At 42.1% G+C, this 19,450-nt stretch overlaps 2 protein-coding genes across 2 annotated transcripts; one reads left to right on the top strand and one right to left on the bottom strand.

The window, feature by feature from the left end:
* Positions 1 to 1,218: 1,218 nt before the first annotated feature.
* LOC123746130 (hemocyanin B chain) lies at positions 1,219 to 5,805 on the bottom strand. The gene is made up of 3 exons (XM_045727423.2): positions 5,649 to 5,805; positions 2,282 to 3,805; positions 1,219 to 2,099 (listed from the first exon to the last, which is right to left on the bottom strand). Exons 1-3 carry the CDS (start codon positions 5,734 to 5,736, stop codon positions 1,660 to 1,662), a joined length of 2,052 nt encoding a protein of 683 aa, XP_045583379.2. The 5' UTR covers positions 5,737 to 5,805; the 3' UTR covers positions 1,219 to 1,659.
* Positions 5,806 to 14,532: 8,727 nt separating this feature from the next.
* On the top strand, positions 14,533 to 19,432 carry LOC123746131 (hemocyanin B chain-like). The gene is made up of 3 exons (XM_045727425.2): positions 14,533 to 14,689; positions 16,800 to 18,323; positions 18,499 to 19,432. Exons 1-3 carry the CDS (start codon positions 14,602 to 14,604, stop codon positions 18,927 to 18,929), a joined length of 2,043 nt encoding a protein of 680 aa, XP_045583381.2. The 5' UTR covers positions 14,533 to 14,601; the 3' UTR covers positions 18,930 to 19,432.
* Positions 19,433 to 19,450: the final 18 nt, after the last annotated feature.

Genomic DNA, 19,450 nt, shown 5'->3' with positions numbered 1-19,450 from the left:
GTGTCCTTTTCTCAGGAACGGGATGTATTTTTTGAGACGCGCTACTTGGAATGATCAGTGCAAGGTTGCAAGACGGCGCCCGATCACCGGCTCTAATTCAAGTGGTTGGGCACCATTCCTTTCCTCCCTGTCCTATCCCAAATCCTTATCCTGACCCCTTCTAAGTGCTATATAGTCGTTATGGCTTGGCGCTGTCTCTTGATCACAGCTCAAGATCAAGAGATAGATCCCTTGAGTTAGTTTGTTTGTCAGAGGCCGGAGGTCAGACGCTTCACTAAACTTTGCAGGGTGACTGGTGGTTGCTGAAGGAGGATTGGAGGTGGATTGGAGTCGAGTCGTATGTCCCCTGTTGCATGAAATGACAAATGATTTCATCTTCCAATCGATAAATATCAGACTCTAACTTTAACATTCTTGAAGAATATTATTTTCTACTAGATTGTAAGTCTAGTGATTATTTACTGAGGAAGGCTGTGTGTAATGAAAATAATCACAGTGAATAAGGAAAGGTGGTGAAGGGTAGGGAAGGTGGTGAAGGGCAGGGAAGGTGGTGAAGGGCAGGGAAGGTGGTGAAGGGCAGGGAAGGTGGTGAAGGGCAGGGAAGGTGGTGAAGGGCAGGGAAGGTGGTGAAGGATAGGGAAAGTGGTGAAGGGGTAGGTAAGGTGGTTAGGAATAGGGAAGGTGGTAAAGGAAAGAGAAGGTGGTGAAGGGTTTGTTAGGAGGTGAAGGAGAGGTAAGGTGGTGATGATGAAGGTCGTGAGTAGTGAAGATAGTTAACAGAGACGATGGTTGTCAGTAGTGAAGCTGGTTACAGTGATAAAGATAGAGTATAGTGAAGATGTGGCCCTCCGTCACCCGAAGAAAGCCTTGTATCACCTCAAGAAGTCGACATATTCTCACGAGTAGGCAACACTTATCTTAACTGTCAAAAGTCTGACGAAGTAAGACAAGACCATAACGTAACAGAAAAGACTAAGCGAGCTCCCTTAACATCTGTGTGTGTGTATCGTGTTTAGACCGCATTGATGACAATTAGAGTCTGTGAGGTGTATCAGTAATTTCCCCTTCATTCCCATCTTCGTCTTGCTTGAATCTTAAATGAGTTATTCTCTGGTCGCACGCTAAAGTAATATAGCTTCCACTAGCGATTCTCTGGTATGTATGGCGCTTGGAACTTTGGTCAATTCACAATAGTTGTTGATTAAAACAATTAAAAGATCTTGTATATTTTTTTTATTTGGAACCATTTTCCTCCAGTGAATATGACAATGGCATGTTTGACAGGCAGTGCATATTATGCACTTTATATTTGCTGTTGTTGTTGTTCATATACGTTCAACCTCGGATAAAAACTTAGGAAATTAATAATTTCGAAACGTTTATCTATAATATTGTGTTAATTCAGGTTGTGTTCATTTAGTTGATGTTTATTGCTAAAGTATTCATTAAAGTTGTGTTCATTCTACTGATGTTCATTCAACTGTGTTCATTCAATTGGTGTTCATTAAATTTGTGTTCCTTCAATATGTATTCACTCCTCAAGTGTTTCCTTCAAGTGGTGTTTAATCTTGAGGTAAGTTTTACATAAGTGTACACATAAATTGGCTCCCATTCTTGAAATACATGTTGAGGTTGAGGCTCATTGTATTGATGTTGTGTCTAGTGATCACCATGGTGCGCATCGTGGAAGACATTGACGAAGATCCTCTTGATATTGGGAGTCTCGAGGAAGACGCGATTGTCTGGGATTCTGCGGTCGACGGGGTAACCCATGGGCCGCTTGTCTGGGTACTTTTCTCCGTGAATGCCACACTGAGCATGCGTGGGACCAAGCTTTTCAGGGTTGTCTACGGTCTTATCCTCGTCGCCGTTGGTCACACCCACAAACAAGGCAAATTCCATTCCCCTCTCCTTACCCTTAGGCAAGAGCAGTCTGTTGGGGATGCCACACGACCGTTCGAACTCGTGAAGGTCAAGTTCGCTGCCACTGGTTACGGCCGCGTCAGTTCTCTTCTTCAATTCTTCGAAGCTTAGTCTGTCAGGGACTGTCACTGATGACTCAGTTGACTTGCGAACAACGTGGTTAGATCCTGAAGACACTGTAGGGAATGCACAAAATATTTTACATATAGTCTCGTTTACATATTTTAAATGTCAAAATATTCCATTCAAAAGTTATAAGTATTTAAATCATTAACTTGATGCTAGCATTAATACTTGGATGACTCAATATATAGCTATCTTATAAATAGTAAAACGATAGAAAGTAGGATATACTTACATGTTTTGTAAAACTTGTCCAGCTCAATGCAGTGCCAGTGACCTTCATCCCAGGTGTACCTGACTCCGTTGCTGTCCTTAGTAGGACACAAGAAGATGCGGAAGGCTGCTAGTACATTTCCGCCATTGTTGTTGGTGACGTCAATATTGTAAGAAAATTCTTCGTGGTTGAGGCGCTTTACATCAGCGGAGATGTCAACATCTGCCACGTTGTCAGACTTGTCTACTGCATTAACAAGACTGAACTCGAAAGTGTCAAAGAATGTCTTGAGTTCTCCATCAATGGCAACACCGTCCACGACCACGCCGGGGAACTCGAGGTCTGATTTGGTGTAGGGAGGAAGGCTGTCTTTGTGTTCCTTAAAGATGTTGTCCATGTACTTATGTAGTCTAAAGAAGCTTGGGTCACGGGTCGCGGTCTCGAAGTGTTCCATGACACCTGGAGGCATGTCGAACTTGCCGTGAGGATCACCTTGGCGACCAAGCATTATGTGAGCTGTGTTGTGCAGGGCTCCGTAATACTGTGCGTTGGGGCTGTATACTGAAGATTCAATGATGTCTCCTAGTAGGTCGATGCCGTGCTCGTTTCTGATGTCAATATGGTTTCCGCTTTTGTCGGTGATGTAGCCAAGAGCAATGGCGTCGCGAATGCGGCTCTCTAAGATAACCATGTCACGCACTCTAGCTACACCATCTACGTCCTCGAAGTGGACATCATCAGGACGAGCTGGGAACTCTCCGCCATACTTGTAGCTGGTATGTGGAGCAAATCCTTCGTGAATAACCTTTTCCCAGTGTATTTCATCAACAACATCCAGCCAGTTGGAGAGACGCTCAGAGTCAAAGCGAGCAGTAAGTTGGTGGTGAACCCAGAAGAAGAGCTCTCCCTTGCGGTCCAGGTGGTAGCCGTAGGAGTCCTTCCACCAGAAGGGGAAGTCCATATGCCAAGTAACGTGGTGAATGTTCATGCCAATATCCTCGCCGAAGTATGCCACTCGCTGTTCCTTGTTCTTCTTTGTTCCAGTGAAATCCATGTGGAATTTGCCTGGTGTCTGGGTCATCTTGGCTGAGTAAGCCTTGTTGATGACCTCACTGTTGGTGAACAGGTGAGGAGTGACTTCGTAGAGTGGAGGAAGTACAATGCCATGTCCCAGATCTGAGTGGATGACAGCCACATAGAGTGCGTACACAAACTCTCCTTCATTCACGCGCTCACGGAAGTAAGCAGCGTTGTCAAGGAAGCCCTCCCACGTTCTGCAGTGAATCAGAACTTCAAAGAGTAGGAGAGCTTCTTCACGTTGGCGTGTATTAAAAAGTGAGAACCAATGGTGCTGCTCCAACAGCCTGCCGTCTTTGAGCTCCTCCAGAAGCGCATGGACGGCTGCGCCATCATCAGTGTAGAGGGAGGTGTCAGCCTCAGGGGAGAAGGTCCCTGCGAGATCCTTCAGGTCTTTATAGTGAAGGTGGTCATAGACGTGCTCCAGCAGGTGGTTTACATCTTGCTGTTTCTTGGCTAAGGCCGTACCTGGAGAAAATAAATCTTGTTAAATGCTTACTAGCAGACAATATTGTAATGCCTTATATATTTCAAGTAGAAGTTGAACTAAACATATTTGGCACATAGCTTTGGCATAAACATGGAAACAAGAGAATACTTCTAATTTGGGAAAAAAATTATCACGGCAATCACGTAAGGCCATTAATATAGCAGTTGCAGCCAAACAGTGTTTATATGTAAAATGAAATCCCTCTAAAGAAAATATTTATCTCTTTTATGTTATGTTATTGCAGTCTCACCAAAGACATGATTAAGAATTGACTCCATTGGACTGGTCCGTCCAGTGACGGCCTTGCATCTTGCAGGCCCGCATTCGATTCCCGATGGTCCAAGTGGTTTAGCATCGTTCCTTCATTCCATTTTTCCAACCCATTTCCTATCCCATTTCATGTGCTACATAACTCAACTATTTTACAATACAATAATGTTACAACTGACAATGATATTTTTGTCAAGTAATATATTGTAAAGCGATTTAAGGGAAATCATATATGGGACTTACTGCTAGCAAACAAAAGAACAGGGAATAGAGAACCTTGTAATGGGGGATATTTTAGATAAAAGTTATCAAAGATACTCGGGTTCAACATAAATGCTTGAAATAGGACCAAGAGGGTAGTGGGAGTCACAAGTAGAAGGGTCAGCAATGTGACAATCTAATGCTGCCCGTCTGAGTCTCACTTGTACAACGGCACAGCTCTGGGCATAGTACTAGAGAATGGACTCACATTATGTAGTTATAAGTGTACATAGAATGATGTACATTCTACCCTGGCTTTGCGTCCTGGAGAGGCTACTCCAGGCCGACAACCAGAGCGCAACTCCATAGTCTCCTGAGACTGATGGATGTCTACTACTACTAGATTGATGTCTAAACTATCTTCCTAGCTTTGGGAGCCTACCTCCATATAAGTGAAATTTCAATGTTATGACGAGACGACTTCGTATGAAATATTCTATTGACGCCGATTATTCTCGATAATGGAGTTTTCTCGTTGTGGTCAATCATGCTTCCTATAGTTAACTACCCAGGATTACCGCCCTCCTCCACGTTAACAGGAACATCCCTTGTTACCATCAAACTAAAATTTGTTTGACGTTGGTTATTAATCTACCTGAATTGGTGTCTTCTGATAATTACGTAAGACGTTAATTGCCCCAAACTACTTCGCTCTTGATAAATGAACTGCCGAGTCGCTCATCAATAGCCTCTCATAGCCAATTGACATAGAATGTTATTCTATACAACATTCTATATTCTTTAAAATAACATAGAATGTTATTTCTAAGTAACCAAGGTCTAATAAATTATATGTAAACATAATGAATGGAATTCGTAATAGCTCCACAAGAAATTAAGTCATCAAAGATATTAAATAAGGTTGTCAACAATTGGTCCCTTGGGAACCACAAACCACAGATAATGCTCCTGTTGGTTACGTATAAACGGATAACTGAATTACGGGCTCACCATAGCCCGTGCTACATGGACATTTCGTTCTGAGTAGCTAAATCTAAAATATCAAACAACGGATAACTGAAGGTAGTTAGCGAGAATGGGGTAATGTTTGTAATATGGTAGTATAAGTTAGCAACCAACCTCCCAGTTCGGTGTTGAACAAGATGAACAAGATCTATACGGCGACTATTTATATAATAGATGCGTTCATAATGCGACTATCAAATGAGAAAAGTGAGCGTGTGTGTGGTCGAATGTGAGAGTAGCATTGGTCGGGGGCTGTTCACCTGTGGAGGTTAGGTGAGGTTCAGAGTCTAAAGTAAGATTAATAACAGTAAGAATTGAACTCACCCGAGGAGTCACTCTGGTAGCCCTCCAGATCGAAGCTTGGCCAGGCGGCAGCCGCCGCTACCAATGAACACAAGACCAGGAGCTTCATGGTGGCGAGTGATGGTGAGAGGTGATTGTGGCGGCCTTATATACCCGCCGATGTCTTAAGGCCGCTTAGCAACAAAAAGTCCATCACCCGCACCTCCCATGCTTGTAATCTCTTGCTCTTGTCAACACTCTTGTCATCTTATCTTTGGACTTCGTGTTTATACGTAAAGCTGACTAAGTCTGATATTTAATATATAATTATATATAATGCCGCAAATATTGAAAAGTTAGCTTAATGCTGAAGTGCTTTCAACAACAAGTGGCCTTCTTACGTTGCATTTGCTGCTGAAAAAGTTCCCATGCAAGGTTGAAAATGCTTCAGCATTCATTCACTTTTCAATGTGGTTATATGCCACATAATTATGAATATATATATATATATATATATATATATATATATATATATATATATATATATATATATATATATATATATATATATATATATATGCGAGCAAGCTTGAATGGTCCCCAAGCATATATGCGAATGAAATGTGAATTTCTCAGTATATTGCTATTTATGTATATTGAATTTCTGTATATTGCTCAGATAGCGTGTATAAACCTAGCCATCCTAACCCGGGATGGCTGTTAGGTTATATTATCAACATAAATACAAAACCTTTTCCTGGTTTGTCCCAGTTAAATAGTACCAAATTATACTTTCTAATTGTCCTTTGTCAATGTGTACAATGGTCCACATCGTTAATATAAGTACTATCTAAATAGGGGGATGAGCTGCTGAAGTAGACGGTCAAGAACAAAGAGCCAAGCACACTAGCCTGTGGTGGTAGGCATACTGCAGCCTCGGAAGACTATGCACTTGGACTCGGGTTGTTGAGGCTGAAGTGGCCTCTCCAGGGCGCAGAGACAGGGTATATGGAAGAGAAGCTGTCACCCATGCAGCAAGTTCTCATTCTCCTCGACGCTGAAATTGCCCAATGTAAAGGCAAACGTCAATACGCTTGGATCCAGCGCCGTGTGTACCCTGTGGTAAACTGGCACTAATTAAGTGGTTCTCAGATTCGACCCCAATGAGGCCTACTGTTAAAGTACATTCCGGAAGGTATTTTACTGTTATTTTACTGGTATTTTACGGTTGTACTGTTCTCCAAACAGTAAAATGGAGCCTGATATATCTAGTGTTTGAAGCTTTGCAAGTAATCCAGAGTAGCACACCTCATCTAAGGTGCCCACTACAATGTCCAGGACGACACATGATCTTGGATTGGTCGACACTGCGACGTCCTCACTGCATGTAGGTCGGTGTTCGATCCCCGACGGTCCTCATATCCCTTCCATGTGCGATATAGTCGTACTGGCCACTTAGTGGAGAGATTTAACAAGAAGTCAGCAACAGCCCCTTTTCTAAAACCACAGTAGCGTAAGGTGAACAAGAAATATCAGTTGCCGAAAGATTGCCTCAGGAATTTTGCCAGTTACTGAGACCAGTGACTATAGTGAGCGTCTTCTTTTAGCGTACCGAAACTACGTCTGCCTTCACTCATAAGGAGGTCGAAAATCATTAAGATTAGAGTTAGTACAGAAGAGTGACAGGTGGAGCAAAGTAGGTCCGCACAAGTCATGAGCAGACCTTTTCTATCCCCGAGTGCCTTGCTATGCCGAATGTTTTAAAGAGATCGACAGCTTCAACCTGTTGAATAACTACTTGAAATAAGTTGGATAGAGTCATTGGATGGTTGACTCTACAGTCAACCATCTGTGTACAACCACCACAGTCATTGGTTGCCGTCCTGTATCACGGATTTGCATCTTGGCAGCAAACCTCTGCTTGACGTAAGTCAATAACTAACCTTTTCTTGGAAACGATCCCGTGTTGCCTAGTGGTGATTATCTGATAATGACTGTTTGCTTTATCCACTTACACTGTATAGTCTTACTGGCTTATCGCTTCCTCGTCATAAGGAACGATCTGGGGTATTCTTTCTTGAGTGTCGTGTAGTTAACAAATTACATTTTAAAGCGACTATAAGAAAACCATTGACATGTGAGGTTATATAATTAACACAAAATATAAATTTGTAGGTGAGAAAAATTTCATAAATGACTGGGGATAGTAAATAATTAAAGGTTTCAACAAATATTTCACATTAACTCCTAAAAAAGAGATACGCAATATATATTGATAAATTAATAAATATTATTAATATAAGCATTAAATATTGATAAATTAAAAATAACATAAATTAGATGAAATTTGGATAGGTAGTTGGACTGGACCGACCAGTCCTTAAGTGAGAAGAGGTGTGGCTTTTCTTCACGAGCAAACTTTTGATTTTGACCCAAAAAAATATAATTTCAACCATCTCAAAATTAGAGTTTTTCAACACAACAAGTACATCATCTCAAATAGCTCCTATCGAAAACACACTATGTTGTCAACACCCAGAACAACCTATAATGCTTGCAATGTTAAATTAGTGAACTAGTAACCCATTACTAAAAAAGTTACATATAAAAGAATATGTAATATGTCGACGATCTCTCGAGGTTCGATAACCACCATATCTGAGACTTGACTTACGTGTGCAAGGTGACGAGGCCACACGTTATCAAGTTGTGTTGATAACAAGTTATCTGTCTCTTCAAGCTGTCTCTAGGTAATTCTGAGTTCTAAGGTTCAATTATCTGTAAGTTTTATTTTTCCAAATGCAATGATATATACAAATGGGCCTGAAAAACATTTTTGGGGTATTACTGAACTCATTCCGGGATCATCGATGCAATAAACAAATTTGTTTTCCTCTGAATGATAAAAATCTGAATTGCTCCTTATCTCTTATGAAGAGGAGGTGAAGTCTAAAGACCCAGCACCATCTCCTGTTGGTTACCACGTCCACCCACTAGCTGTGTCCTCCACCCACTAGCTGTGTCCTCCACCCACTGGCTGTGTCCTCCATCCACTGGCTGTGTCCTCCACCCACTAGCTGTGTCCTCCACCCACTGGCTGTGTCCTCCACCCACTAGCTGTGTCCTCCACCCACTAGCCCTGCCCTCCACCCACTAGCCCTGCCCTCCACCCACTAGCCCTGCCCTCCACCCACTAGCTCTGTCCTCCACCCACTGGCTCTGTCCTCCACCCACTGGCCCTGTCCTCCACCCACTAGCCCTGCCCTCCACCCACTAGCCCTGCCCTCCACCCACTGGCTCTGCCCTCCACCCACTGTCTCTGCCCTCCACCCACTACCCTTGCCCTCCACCCACTAGCTCTGCCCTCCACCCACTAGCTCTGCCCTCCACCCACTAGCCCTGCCCTCCACCCACTAGCTCTGCCCTCCACCCACTAGCTCTGCCCTCCACCCCGAGCCCAGTCCCTCACCCTTTCCCTCCAGAGGCCCAGTTCCCTCCACCCGTAACATCAGATTGTTACCAAGATAATTCGAAGACATAATCAATTGACCCTTTGACTCTTAGCAGTGAAAACTGGCTACATGGTGATAGCTTATCACTGCTCTCTGTCCTCAACGAGGTGGCCTGGCTGTTGCCGCCTGGAGCACTGAGCAGCTGTTAGGGTTGTAACCACGGCCTGTTGCACATGCATTGCTCACCAGTCGTTATCATCAACAACAAGATGAATGGAGCATGAGTGTAGAAATAAGAGGAGTATGAGTCTAAAATAAATTTTTGAAGAGTTCATTTGTTTAACTTCTTTTTCAAGTTAAGAAGTATACATAAGATTTATGTTGGAATCGTTTAGCTATCATTATCTCACAAAATACACTAACATGGCTGTGACTCATACGTCAGGCTGCGAGCAGCCGCGTCCAACAGCCTGGTTGATCAGTCCGGCAACCAGGAGGCCTGGTCGACGACCGGGCCGCGGGGACGCTAAGCCCCGGAAGCACCTCAAGGTAACCTCAAGGTAACATATATAGATCTATAATATTTAATGTCTGTCTGTTCGAGGTTTGAGGCCAGACCATTGGGGTTAGCTTCATCTAACTGTCCACAGTGATTGATTGATTGGGTACATTCCCAACATAGGCTGGTCGGGGGGTCGGCTCATATGGCAAATCTCAGGTGGCGAGTCTGGAACCGGTTCGAACCTCTACAAAAATCTCGCCAATTTTTTTTTTGTTTTTTAATATTCGATTCGTAATAATATGGAATTTTTAACGACAATTTCAGAACTTCATGAAATTCACTGGATATACCTGAGTACTTGTTCTTTCTCCATAACAAAATAATACAATACAGAACTGTGTAAAATACAGTAACATCCAGACGCTTGAACGAACTTTGCAATGTGATTTGTGACTGTATTGCAAAAGTCATCCGGTGGTTAGGAAGGTCGACCCCCCCCCCCCCTCCCCCAATGCCTTCCATTAAGTAGGATTGACTTTTATTGTAACAATCAAGAAGGTCTTTGAAGTCTGAAATATGGCTTGGTTATCCATAGTGTGTTTCCTAACGTCTCTGGCTATTATCAACGTTTATTTGAAGGTCGATAACGCTGATTCAACCTTGATTCCTCATTGATAATGTTGATTCAACCTTGATTCCTCATTGATAATGTTGATTCAACTTTGATTCATCATCGATAATGTTGATTCATCGTCGATAATATTGATTCAACGTTGATTCAGCATCGATAAAGTTGAGTCTACTTTATTCGAGGATGTTTTGACTTCAGGGAGAGAGAACGGGAAGATTATAAAGACAGAAAACGGGAGAGACGGAGGGAGAATGGGAAGGAGGTAGGGAGAGATAAAAGGACAGAGACCCGAGCATCGCCGGTAGCCTCTTCGGGTATAATTAAGAATTATCGATCCGCCGGGGATCGATCCCGTAACCTAATTACTACTTATCCAGAGCGCTGTCCACTCAGCCGTCAGACCTAGTTGTTTCTCATTTGTTTAAAATAAAGCCAAGTCGATCCAAACTCCAGGTACATCCATTTAGAATAATGTATAATATATATCTATTAGAGAGAATGTGTTTGTCAGTTTGTCCAAAGACAAACATGGAGTCAGATGTGAAATATAACGGGTGATTGATAGGGAATTTTGTAACAATAATATAATTTCTTATTCCCATTCAGTTGTTTCAGTGGTTCTTAATAATATATTTTCTGGGAGGAGGACGTTGGGAAAGAGAGAACAGATACATGGATAGATCAATATATGGACGGATGGAGTGACGGACAAACCGACGAACAAATTAGGGCAACGTCAAGTACCCCTCTAGTATAATATAACTAATTGTTATATATTTATAACGTAACCTTAACTTGTGGTCATGATCCCGTAGACGAAGAGATGCTGGACTTTCAACATAAGCAAGGGAACCATCTATTTATGTTCCCCTCTTCCTTTCCTCGCTAGTGTGATATAGAGGTAGAGAGATAATCTTGGTGGGGGCGTCTCCCGCCTTGAAGGAGGAGGGTGGTGACAGGCGATAGACTAGTGGTGCTTCTCAGGTATGTGTCCACCTCTGTTATCTCCTGCCTATGTCCAGCGAAGCACGTAGCCACCGGCGACACGGCGACGGTGGTGGTGGTGGTGGAGGGGACGAGGGAGAGAAGGGTGAAGGGGCTCTGATATCTTCCTGCAGACGTAAACACTTCAAGAAGTGTCTTGCGATCGACTCGATAATGTGTGTGCGCATTTGTGTAGGTTTTTGTCTAGATATGCGTATTTTTTTTCTTTTGTAAGTATGTGTAGATATACGTGCATAATTCAACTATCATTTCCCCTGGTATCGTAGCAACGGGGTCACTGAAGCCGTGTAAACAAATTGTTCATTTAGCGTTTGGGTTATATCAGTCTCGATTCTGCTCCTTAACATGGAAATGCAAACCGGAGGAAACAGGGGCCCTGTAGCTTAAGGAAAACCCCTGGAGGATGAAACTCTGACTGCTGTTGTATTGCTGGAAGATGGGCTTCAGGAGCCAGGGTCATGAAGATAGGCCTGCAAGAAGAAATCTTTCTGTGTGTAACACCCAGTTGTGCTTGCAGGGGTTGAGCTCTGGCTCTTTGGTCCCGCCTCTCAACCGTCAATCAACTGAGAGGACGTAGCAAGTGTGTGTGTGTGTGTGTGTGTGTGTGTGTGTGTGTGTGTGTGTGTGTGTGTGTGTGCGTGTGTGTGTGCGTGTGTGTGTGTGTGTGTGTGCGTGTGTGTGTGTCAGTATTCCCACGGTGCATTCAAGCAGGTGAGATACAAACACAAAAGAATCTGCAATCTTGCAAGTGTCTTACAGAGACCTTGCAACTGACTAATATCCCAGCTATCACTGTTAGGTAGAATCATGTCTCTGCATAGTTAAAATGTTTGCAGCTGGATACTCATCTACGAATGACTGAAAAACAAATGAATGGGGTACTGCACCCTGTGCAGTACCCCATTGCTTCCCCATTACTGTGCATTGCATTGCTTTCAGTTTAATGTTCTGCTCAATATACTCAATATTTTCTAGGCTTGTATTGAGGAGCAGTAGCCCAGAAATAATTGTTTTATGATATAATAACATTTACATTTATCTTTCGAATCTTGTTGATTTAAATGTTTTCCATAAGACATAACATGCTACAATCTCCCGGTCATGACTGCACACTCACAGTCATAGCCCATCAATAATATATATTCGAATATTATTATCGTTAACTTAAAATCTACATCTGTGTTTGTGTAAGTTAAACCACACTGAGAAATTTGTTTGGTCATAAGAATTAATTTGAAGAAGAACACAAACATCTTCTTATGCAATTTTACTTACATTAAAGCAGCATAAAATGACAAAAATGAACAAGAAAATCGACAAATAATAATAATAATAATAATAATAATAATAATAATAATAATAATAATACCACGTAACTATGCGAATAATAAGCTCCATCTCCAGCCCCAATCACTTGGGGGTGGACGATAGAGCGACGGTCTCACATCATGCAGGTCGGCGTTCAATCCCCCGACCATCCAAGTGGTTGAGCACCATTCCTTTCCCCCGTCCCATCCCAAATCGTTATCCAAGTGCAATAAGAGTCGTAATGGCTTGGCGCTTTCCCCCTGATAACTCCCTCCCTCCAGCACATCTTTAATTACAGCATATTAATATGTAACCAATTCCAACATTACGCAAGAATCACAATCACGTTTAATATATCATATATAATGGTTATTTGTAGTGCCAAAAAGACAATAATAATAATATCAACAGGTAAAAATAAGCATTATAGCTTATTTTTTATAGCTTCAACCTTTTAGCTTTAGCTTCAACCTTATAGCTTTTCATAGCTTAAATTATAGCTTCAACCTCTAGAACGACCCTATACCAAAGGACTCCCAAGCACTATGAGGTAGTCCACAATACTGACCTTGATTTGTCGCGATCTCGTAGTGTTTATACAGATCGTAAATCGTGTAATTAACACAGACTTAACTGCCGTGATTTGAGGTTAGAGAAGCACCTCTCCTAAGTGTGTGATATGACTCCTGGCGTTGAAGTGAACTGCTTAGGTCAAACTAGCCTTGTTTGATGGGCTATCATGTTATATTAACAAGAATTTCTAGCTTAAGTTCTACATATATTAGGAAGTATTACGAGGTAATTTGAATATTTAGGTCGAATTAGGTGTTTAAAGTTTGACTCAAATAAATTTATGTGATATATTTTGAAAAACTTTATCATTGCATAAGAGAAATAAACAAAAATACATTATTATTAAACAAAAAAATCGGCTTGTTAGGCAATTTTGGCTATTTTACCCAACATCTACATCGATCAGTTAGATGCACATCTTGACCAGTAATACAACACAGTCCTCTACCAACCACCTCCCTTACCCATATTCCTTCCCCGCCTCCCTTACCCATATTGCTCCCCCGCCTCCCTTACCCATATTGCTTCCCCGCCTCCCTTACCCATATTCCTTCCCCGCTTCCCTTACCCATATTCCTTCCCCGCCTCCCTCCCTTCCTCAAGCTCACTACCCTCCCCCCCTTCCTCCCACTACATCACTACTCCTTCCACCATCACCTCCCTTCCCATTACTTTACTGTACAAAAAATGTTGGAAGTCGTGAGACTATTCCACATCCGTCAGCGGTCAATGGGTTAACTTGGACATAGAGATTTCATCACTTGGATATGTGTTGCTCACGTGGCCCCACCAAGTGAGGTGATTCCATGAAATATCTATGTCCAAGTTTACCGCCGAGCGCTGTCGGATGTTGGGGACATAAGTCTCACGACTTCCAACATTTTTTGCACAGCCAGTGTGGTCAAGCGGTTAAGGAACCAGGTACGCCAAGGTGCACAGTGGTTTTGGCTGTCTGGGTTCGAATCCTTCTGGGGTGTGGAGTTTTCAGTTGCATATTGGTTTGGGGACCTTTCAAGCTTGTTCGAATATACAGAGAGAGAGAGAATAGTTAAATATGCAATCTGCAATTCAGAATATGCATTTTGTATGTCAATACCTAAATTCTAAAATATTAATATCAAATGTGTTTTATTCACACCGACTTCGTGAAAGGGACATGGGGGTCGAATCACATGCCTGTGACAGTCCTTCTACACTCAGTCACCCTGCAAAGTTTAATGAAACTAACCAAAAGCATCTGTCTGAGGCTTCTAGCCTCAGACAGAAAAACTGACATTATATTAGTTACGTTTTAGCTACCAATAATATATATGTAACACAGTAATCAAAATTAACTTGGTTGAATTCAAGAAACACATTTCCTATTCCTTTAAACACGTATTCCAGATATAAGATAGTGTTGTAAAGAGTAAAAGATTACAAGTATGAGAGGTGTGGAAAAAGGATCGTCGTTGCTAAGCGGGCGCGGTGGCATCAGGGGGTATATAAGGCCGCCACAATCACCACTCACCACCACTCGTCACCATGAAGCTCCTGGTCTTGTGTTCACTGGTAGTGGCGGCTGCCGCCTGGCCAAGCTTCGATCTGGATGGCTACCAGAGTGACACCCCGGGTGAGTTCAAATCTTACTGTTGTTATTCTTACTTTAGACTCTGAACCTCACAACAAACCCCATTTTCGTACATGAACCCCCATGAACATAAGCCGTTCACATACTTTAACAACAAAAAATATTTAGAATTTTGGTTTTCAAGGTTAAATATTCTGTATAATGTATTTTGTTTTTTGTTATCTCTTTCATTTCCTTTCCTATCTTCCTTATTCGTGATGTGCACGCTTGTAACCACCCATTTACTGACCTAATTGGTTATAGTATTTTCCTCACTACCATCACCTCGTTATTGATCGAATAGTTATATGGAGTTTTCTTTATTAATTTTACTCATTAGTGACCACTTTAAGTGACATTATTCCGAACTTTCAAACGGTGATAATGTATGAGACGTGTCTTTTAAGTTCTTGTTTATGATGCGCTTCTGCCAGTTTATAATCAGTTCTACCAGTCGTAGAACTGATCACCTTCACCGACTGAAAAATCAGAGTTTAACAGTTTCATCTCCCGACTTGGACTTTTGGTACCCAGTACAGCGTGTGAGAAATATTCAGGAAAATTACCGAAAGGCGAGAGCAAACTAAAATTTCCAACAGGTGTAGAGCGCATATACCAGCTGTTAACTCCACAGAGCTCATGGCGCTGTTACCTCATAGTGCACAGCAGTGCGCTGCGCAGTTGTATTTAGAATGCTGTTTTAAAGCCATTAATTTTCAGTGTTTCTCTGACCACTCAATACATGCCGCAAAATAATTCCCTTTGGTCTGAAACATCACCGGTCGTCGTGCGATAACATGTTATGTGGTAGTCAGTAACTCCACTTGTCATGAAGTAGTCTGTGATGCCTCGTATTATAATGGTACCTGAGGTCACTGGTCATATAGTTCCCCGGAGAGGACACTTGTCATATGGTCTTTCGAGTGGACACTTGTCATATAGTCCTCGAAAAAGGACACTTGTCATATAGTCCTCGAAAAAGGACACTTGTCATATAGTCCTCGAAAAAGGACACTTGTCATATAGTCCTCGAAAAAGGACACTTGTCATATAGTCCTCGAAAAAGGACACTTGTTGTTATAGTCCTCGAAAAAGGACACTTCTCATGTATTTCCTGGAGAAAACCCTTGTCATATAGTCCTCGGAGAGGACACCTGTAATATGGTCCCTGGAGAGGACACCTGTCATATGGTCCCTGGAGAGGACACTTGTCATATGATCCTTGAAGAGGACACTTGTCATATGACAGGTGTCCTCTCCAGGGACCACATGGTCTTGGAGAGGACTCTCGTCATATAGTCCCTGGAGAGGACACTTATGGTCCTAGCAACCAATCCTCTAAAAATGACAGTACTCATAGCTAAAAAGATTCAAACATACGAAAATGCAATATTAGGCCCAAAAACTTTTTGAACGTTTGATTACCCCAAATTGCATTAATAATGAACCTGTAACTAAATAATCAAATCTCACCTGTACTAGGCTAAAAATAAAAATCCTAGAAGTTATTTGTGCAATCATAGGCCTAATTGAACACATCTGTGTTCAATGTGTATTTCAGTAGACATTACAAACTTCAGGTTTGGTTTGGGGTTTTTCTTGTGCCCTCAATAAGATTAATAGTAGAGAACCTGAAATTTGTTGGTTACTACAGTCCATTGCTGTACATTTTACCAAATATTTGCTTTACGTACTTTAATTATATCATTATTGGAGGATGTGCTGGGTCCTCAGCAACGCTACCATTATGTTCAACAATTGGCTCGTGTATCTTCAGAATGAATTTATTACGTACTGATCCTAAAACGATGGAAATTGAAAATATACAGTTAATTTCAGAATTACATGTACAAGCTGAGGCAATCTGAATATTGAATGGATATATACTTAGAATATTACTTCAAGTAATTAAACATTCGGGATCATTTTGATATTCGCCTAACGTGGTGGACGTGACAGTGCTAGCAACTTGTTAGTAAATTTTGTTAGTTGTCAATTTGATAATTCTGTTATAAAGATACATTCAGTCAGTTTCTCCGAGCAAATTGTCTTCTTCAGGACAAATATTTCATAAACTTGCATGTAATAAACAACGACCATTTATTTTCTCCAGGTACGCCCTTAGCCAAGAAACAGCAAGATGTAAACCACCTGCTGGAGCACGTCTATGACCACCTTCACTATAAAGACCTGAAGGATCTCGCAGGGACCTTCTCCCCTGAGGCTGACACCTCCCTCTACACTGATGATGGCGCAGCCGTCCATGCGCTTCTGGAGGAGCTCAAAGACGGCAGGCTGTTGGAGCAGCACCACTGGTTCTCACTTTTTAATACACGCCAACGTGAAGAAGCTCTCCTACTCTTTGAAGTTCTGATTCACTGCAGAACGTGGGAGGGCTTCCTTGACAACGCTGCTTACTTCCGTGAGCGCGTGAATGAAGGAGAGTTTGTGTACGCACTCTATGTGGCTGTCATCCACTCAGATCTGGGACATGGCATTGTACTTCCTCCACTCTACGAAGTCACTCCTCACCTGTTCACCAACAGTGAGATCATCAACAAGGCTTACTCAGCCAAGATGACCCAGACACCAGGCAAATTCCACATGGATTTCACTGGAACAAAGAAGAACAAGGAACAGCGAGTGGCATACTTCGGCGAGGATATTGGCATGAACATTCACCACGTTACTTGGCATATGGACTTCCCCTTCTGGTGGAAGGACTCCTACGGCTACCACCTGGACCGCAAGGGAGAGCTCTTCTTCTGGGTTCACCACCAACTTACTGCTCGCTTTGACTCTGAGCGCCTCTCCAACTGGCTGGATGTTGTTGATGAAATACACTGGGAAAAGGTTATTCACGAAGGATTTGCTCCACATACCAGCTACAAGTATGGCGGAGAGTTCCCAGCTCGTCCTGACAACGTTCACTTCGAAGACGTTGATGGTGTAGCTAGAGTGCGTGACATGGTTATCTTAGAGAGCCGCATTCGCGACGCCATTGCTCTTGGCTACATCACAGACAAAAGCGGAAACCATATTGACATCAGAAACGAGCACGGCATCGACCTACTAGGAGACATCATTGAATCTTCAGTGTACAGCCCCAATGCGCAATATTACGGAGCCCTGCACAACACAGCTCACATAATGCTTGGTCGCCAAGGTGATCCTCACGGCAAGTTCGACATGCCTCCAGGTGTCATGGAACACTTCGAGACCGCGACCCGTGACCCAAGCTTCTTTAGACTTCACAAATACATGGACAACCTTTTCAAGGAACACAAAGACAGTCTTCCTCCTTACACCAAATCGGACATAGAGTTCCCCGGCGTGGTCGTGGACAGTGTTGCCATTGATGGAGAACTCAAGACATTCTTTGATACTTTCGAGTTCAGTCTTGTTAATGCAGTAGACAAGTCGGATAACGTGGCAGATGTTGACATCTCCGCTGATGTAAAGCGCCTCAACCACGAAGAATTTTCTTACAATATTGACATCAGCAACAATAATGGAAATAAAGTACTAGGAACCATCCGCATCTTCTTGTGTCCTCTTAAGGACAGCAATGGAGTCACCTTCACCTGGGAAGAAGGTCACTGGTACTGCATTGAGATGGACAAGTTTTATAAATCACGTAAGTAAAACCTGCCTTGAATTGTAATTTAATTATATTATATTTTGAGAAACTTGTGCATCGTCCATGCACAATAAAACAATATTTTAATTAATAACCTGTTAATTAAATGCTTTTAACTACATCAAAAACTGCTACAAGATGTAACATGCAATTTTTATATTATTCCCTACAGTTGCTCCCGGAACTAACCACGTTGTTCGCAAGTCCGTTGACTCTTCAGTAACAGTCCCTGACAGACTAAGCTTCGAAGAATTGAAGAAGAGAACTGACGCGGCCGTAACCAGCGGCAGCAAACTTGACCTTCACGAGTTCGAACGGTCGTGTGGCATCCCCAACAGACTGCTCCTGCCTAAGGGTAAGGAGAGGGGAATGGACTTCGCCTTGTTTGTGGGTGTGACCAACGGCGACGAGGATAAGACCGTAGACAATCCTGAAGAGCTTGGCGCCACGCATGCTCAGTGTGGCATTCACGGAGAAAAGTACCCAGACAAGCGGCCCATGGGTTACCCCGTCGACCGCAGAGTCCCAGACAATCGTGTCTTCCTTGAGACTCCCAATATCAAGAGAGTTTACGTCAAGGTCTTCCACGGTGAGCACCAGTAGAATGACCACCAACATCGAGCACCAACAATGACCACCAGCATTGAGCACTTTCAATGAGAACCTTCAGCCAAATCAAAATTAACGTTTTCATTAGTAGCTCGATATTTGGCTTTTCAAAATATATTTTTTCAAACATGACGAATTAATGACTGCATATTTTAGTATATGTAAAACACATTTAAAAGTTATCTAAGACTACATATTATTATTCATTGTTACTTACGATTATTTAGTGAAAGTTCTTCAGCAGTTTGTAAAACATGTGTGTATATTCAAGGATCTATTGCAACAAGAACTTGCAAAATCATTTTATTGAAGCAATATTTAATTTATGATGTCAGTAATTGAGCAATATTGCACAATATTTACACGCCAGAGAATCTTTAATAACAGCAATAATAACCACACCAATTAAATAATAAAAAAAATTATGAATGTCTCCAGACTATGTATGGAGTTCATCCATCCATTATTGTATGTTTAAATACATTAATTGAATTGTTTATCTTATTTTATTTAGC

The sequence above is a fragment of the Procambarus clarkii genome, chromosome 78 (genome assembly GCF_040958095.1).
Source record: "Procambarus clarkii isolate CNS0578487 chromosome 78, FALCON_Pclarkii_2.0, whole genome shotgun sequence".
NCBI classification, from domain to species: domain Eukaryota; kingdom Metazoa; phylum Arthropoda; class Malacostraca; order Decapoda; family Cambaridae; genus Procambarus; species Procambarus clarkii.
This window is presented reverse-complemented; position numbering and strand designations above follow the sequence as displayed.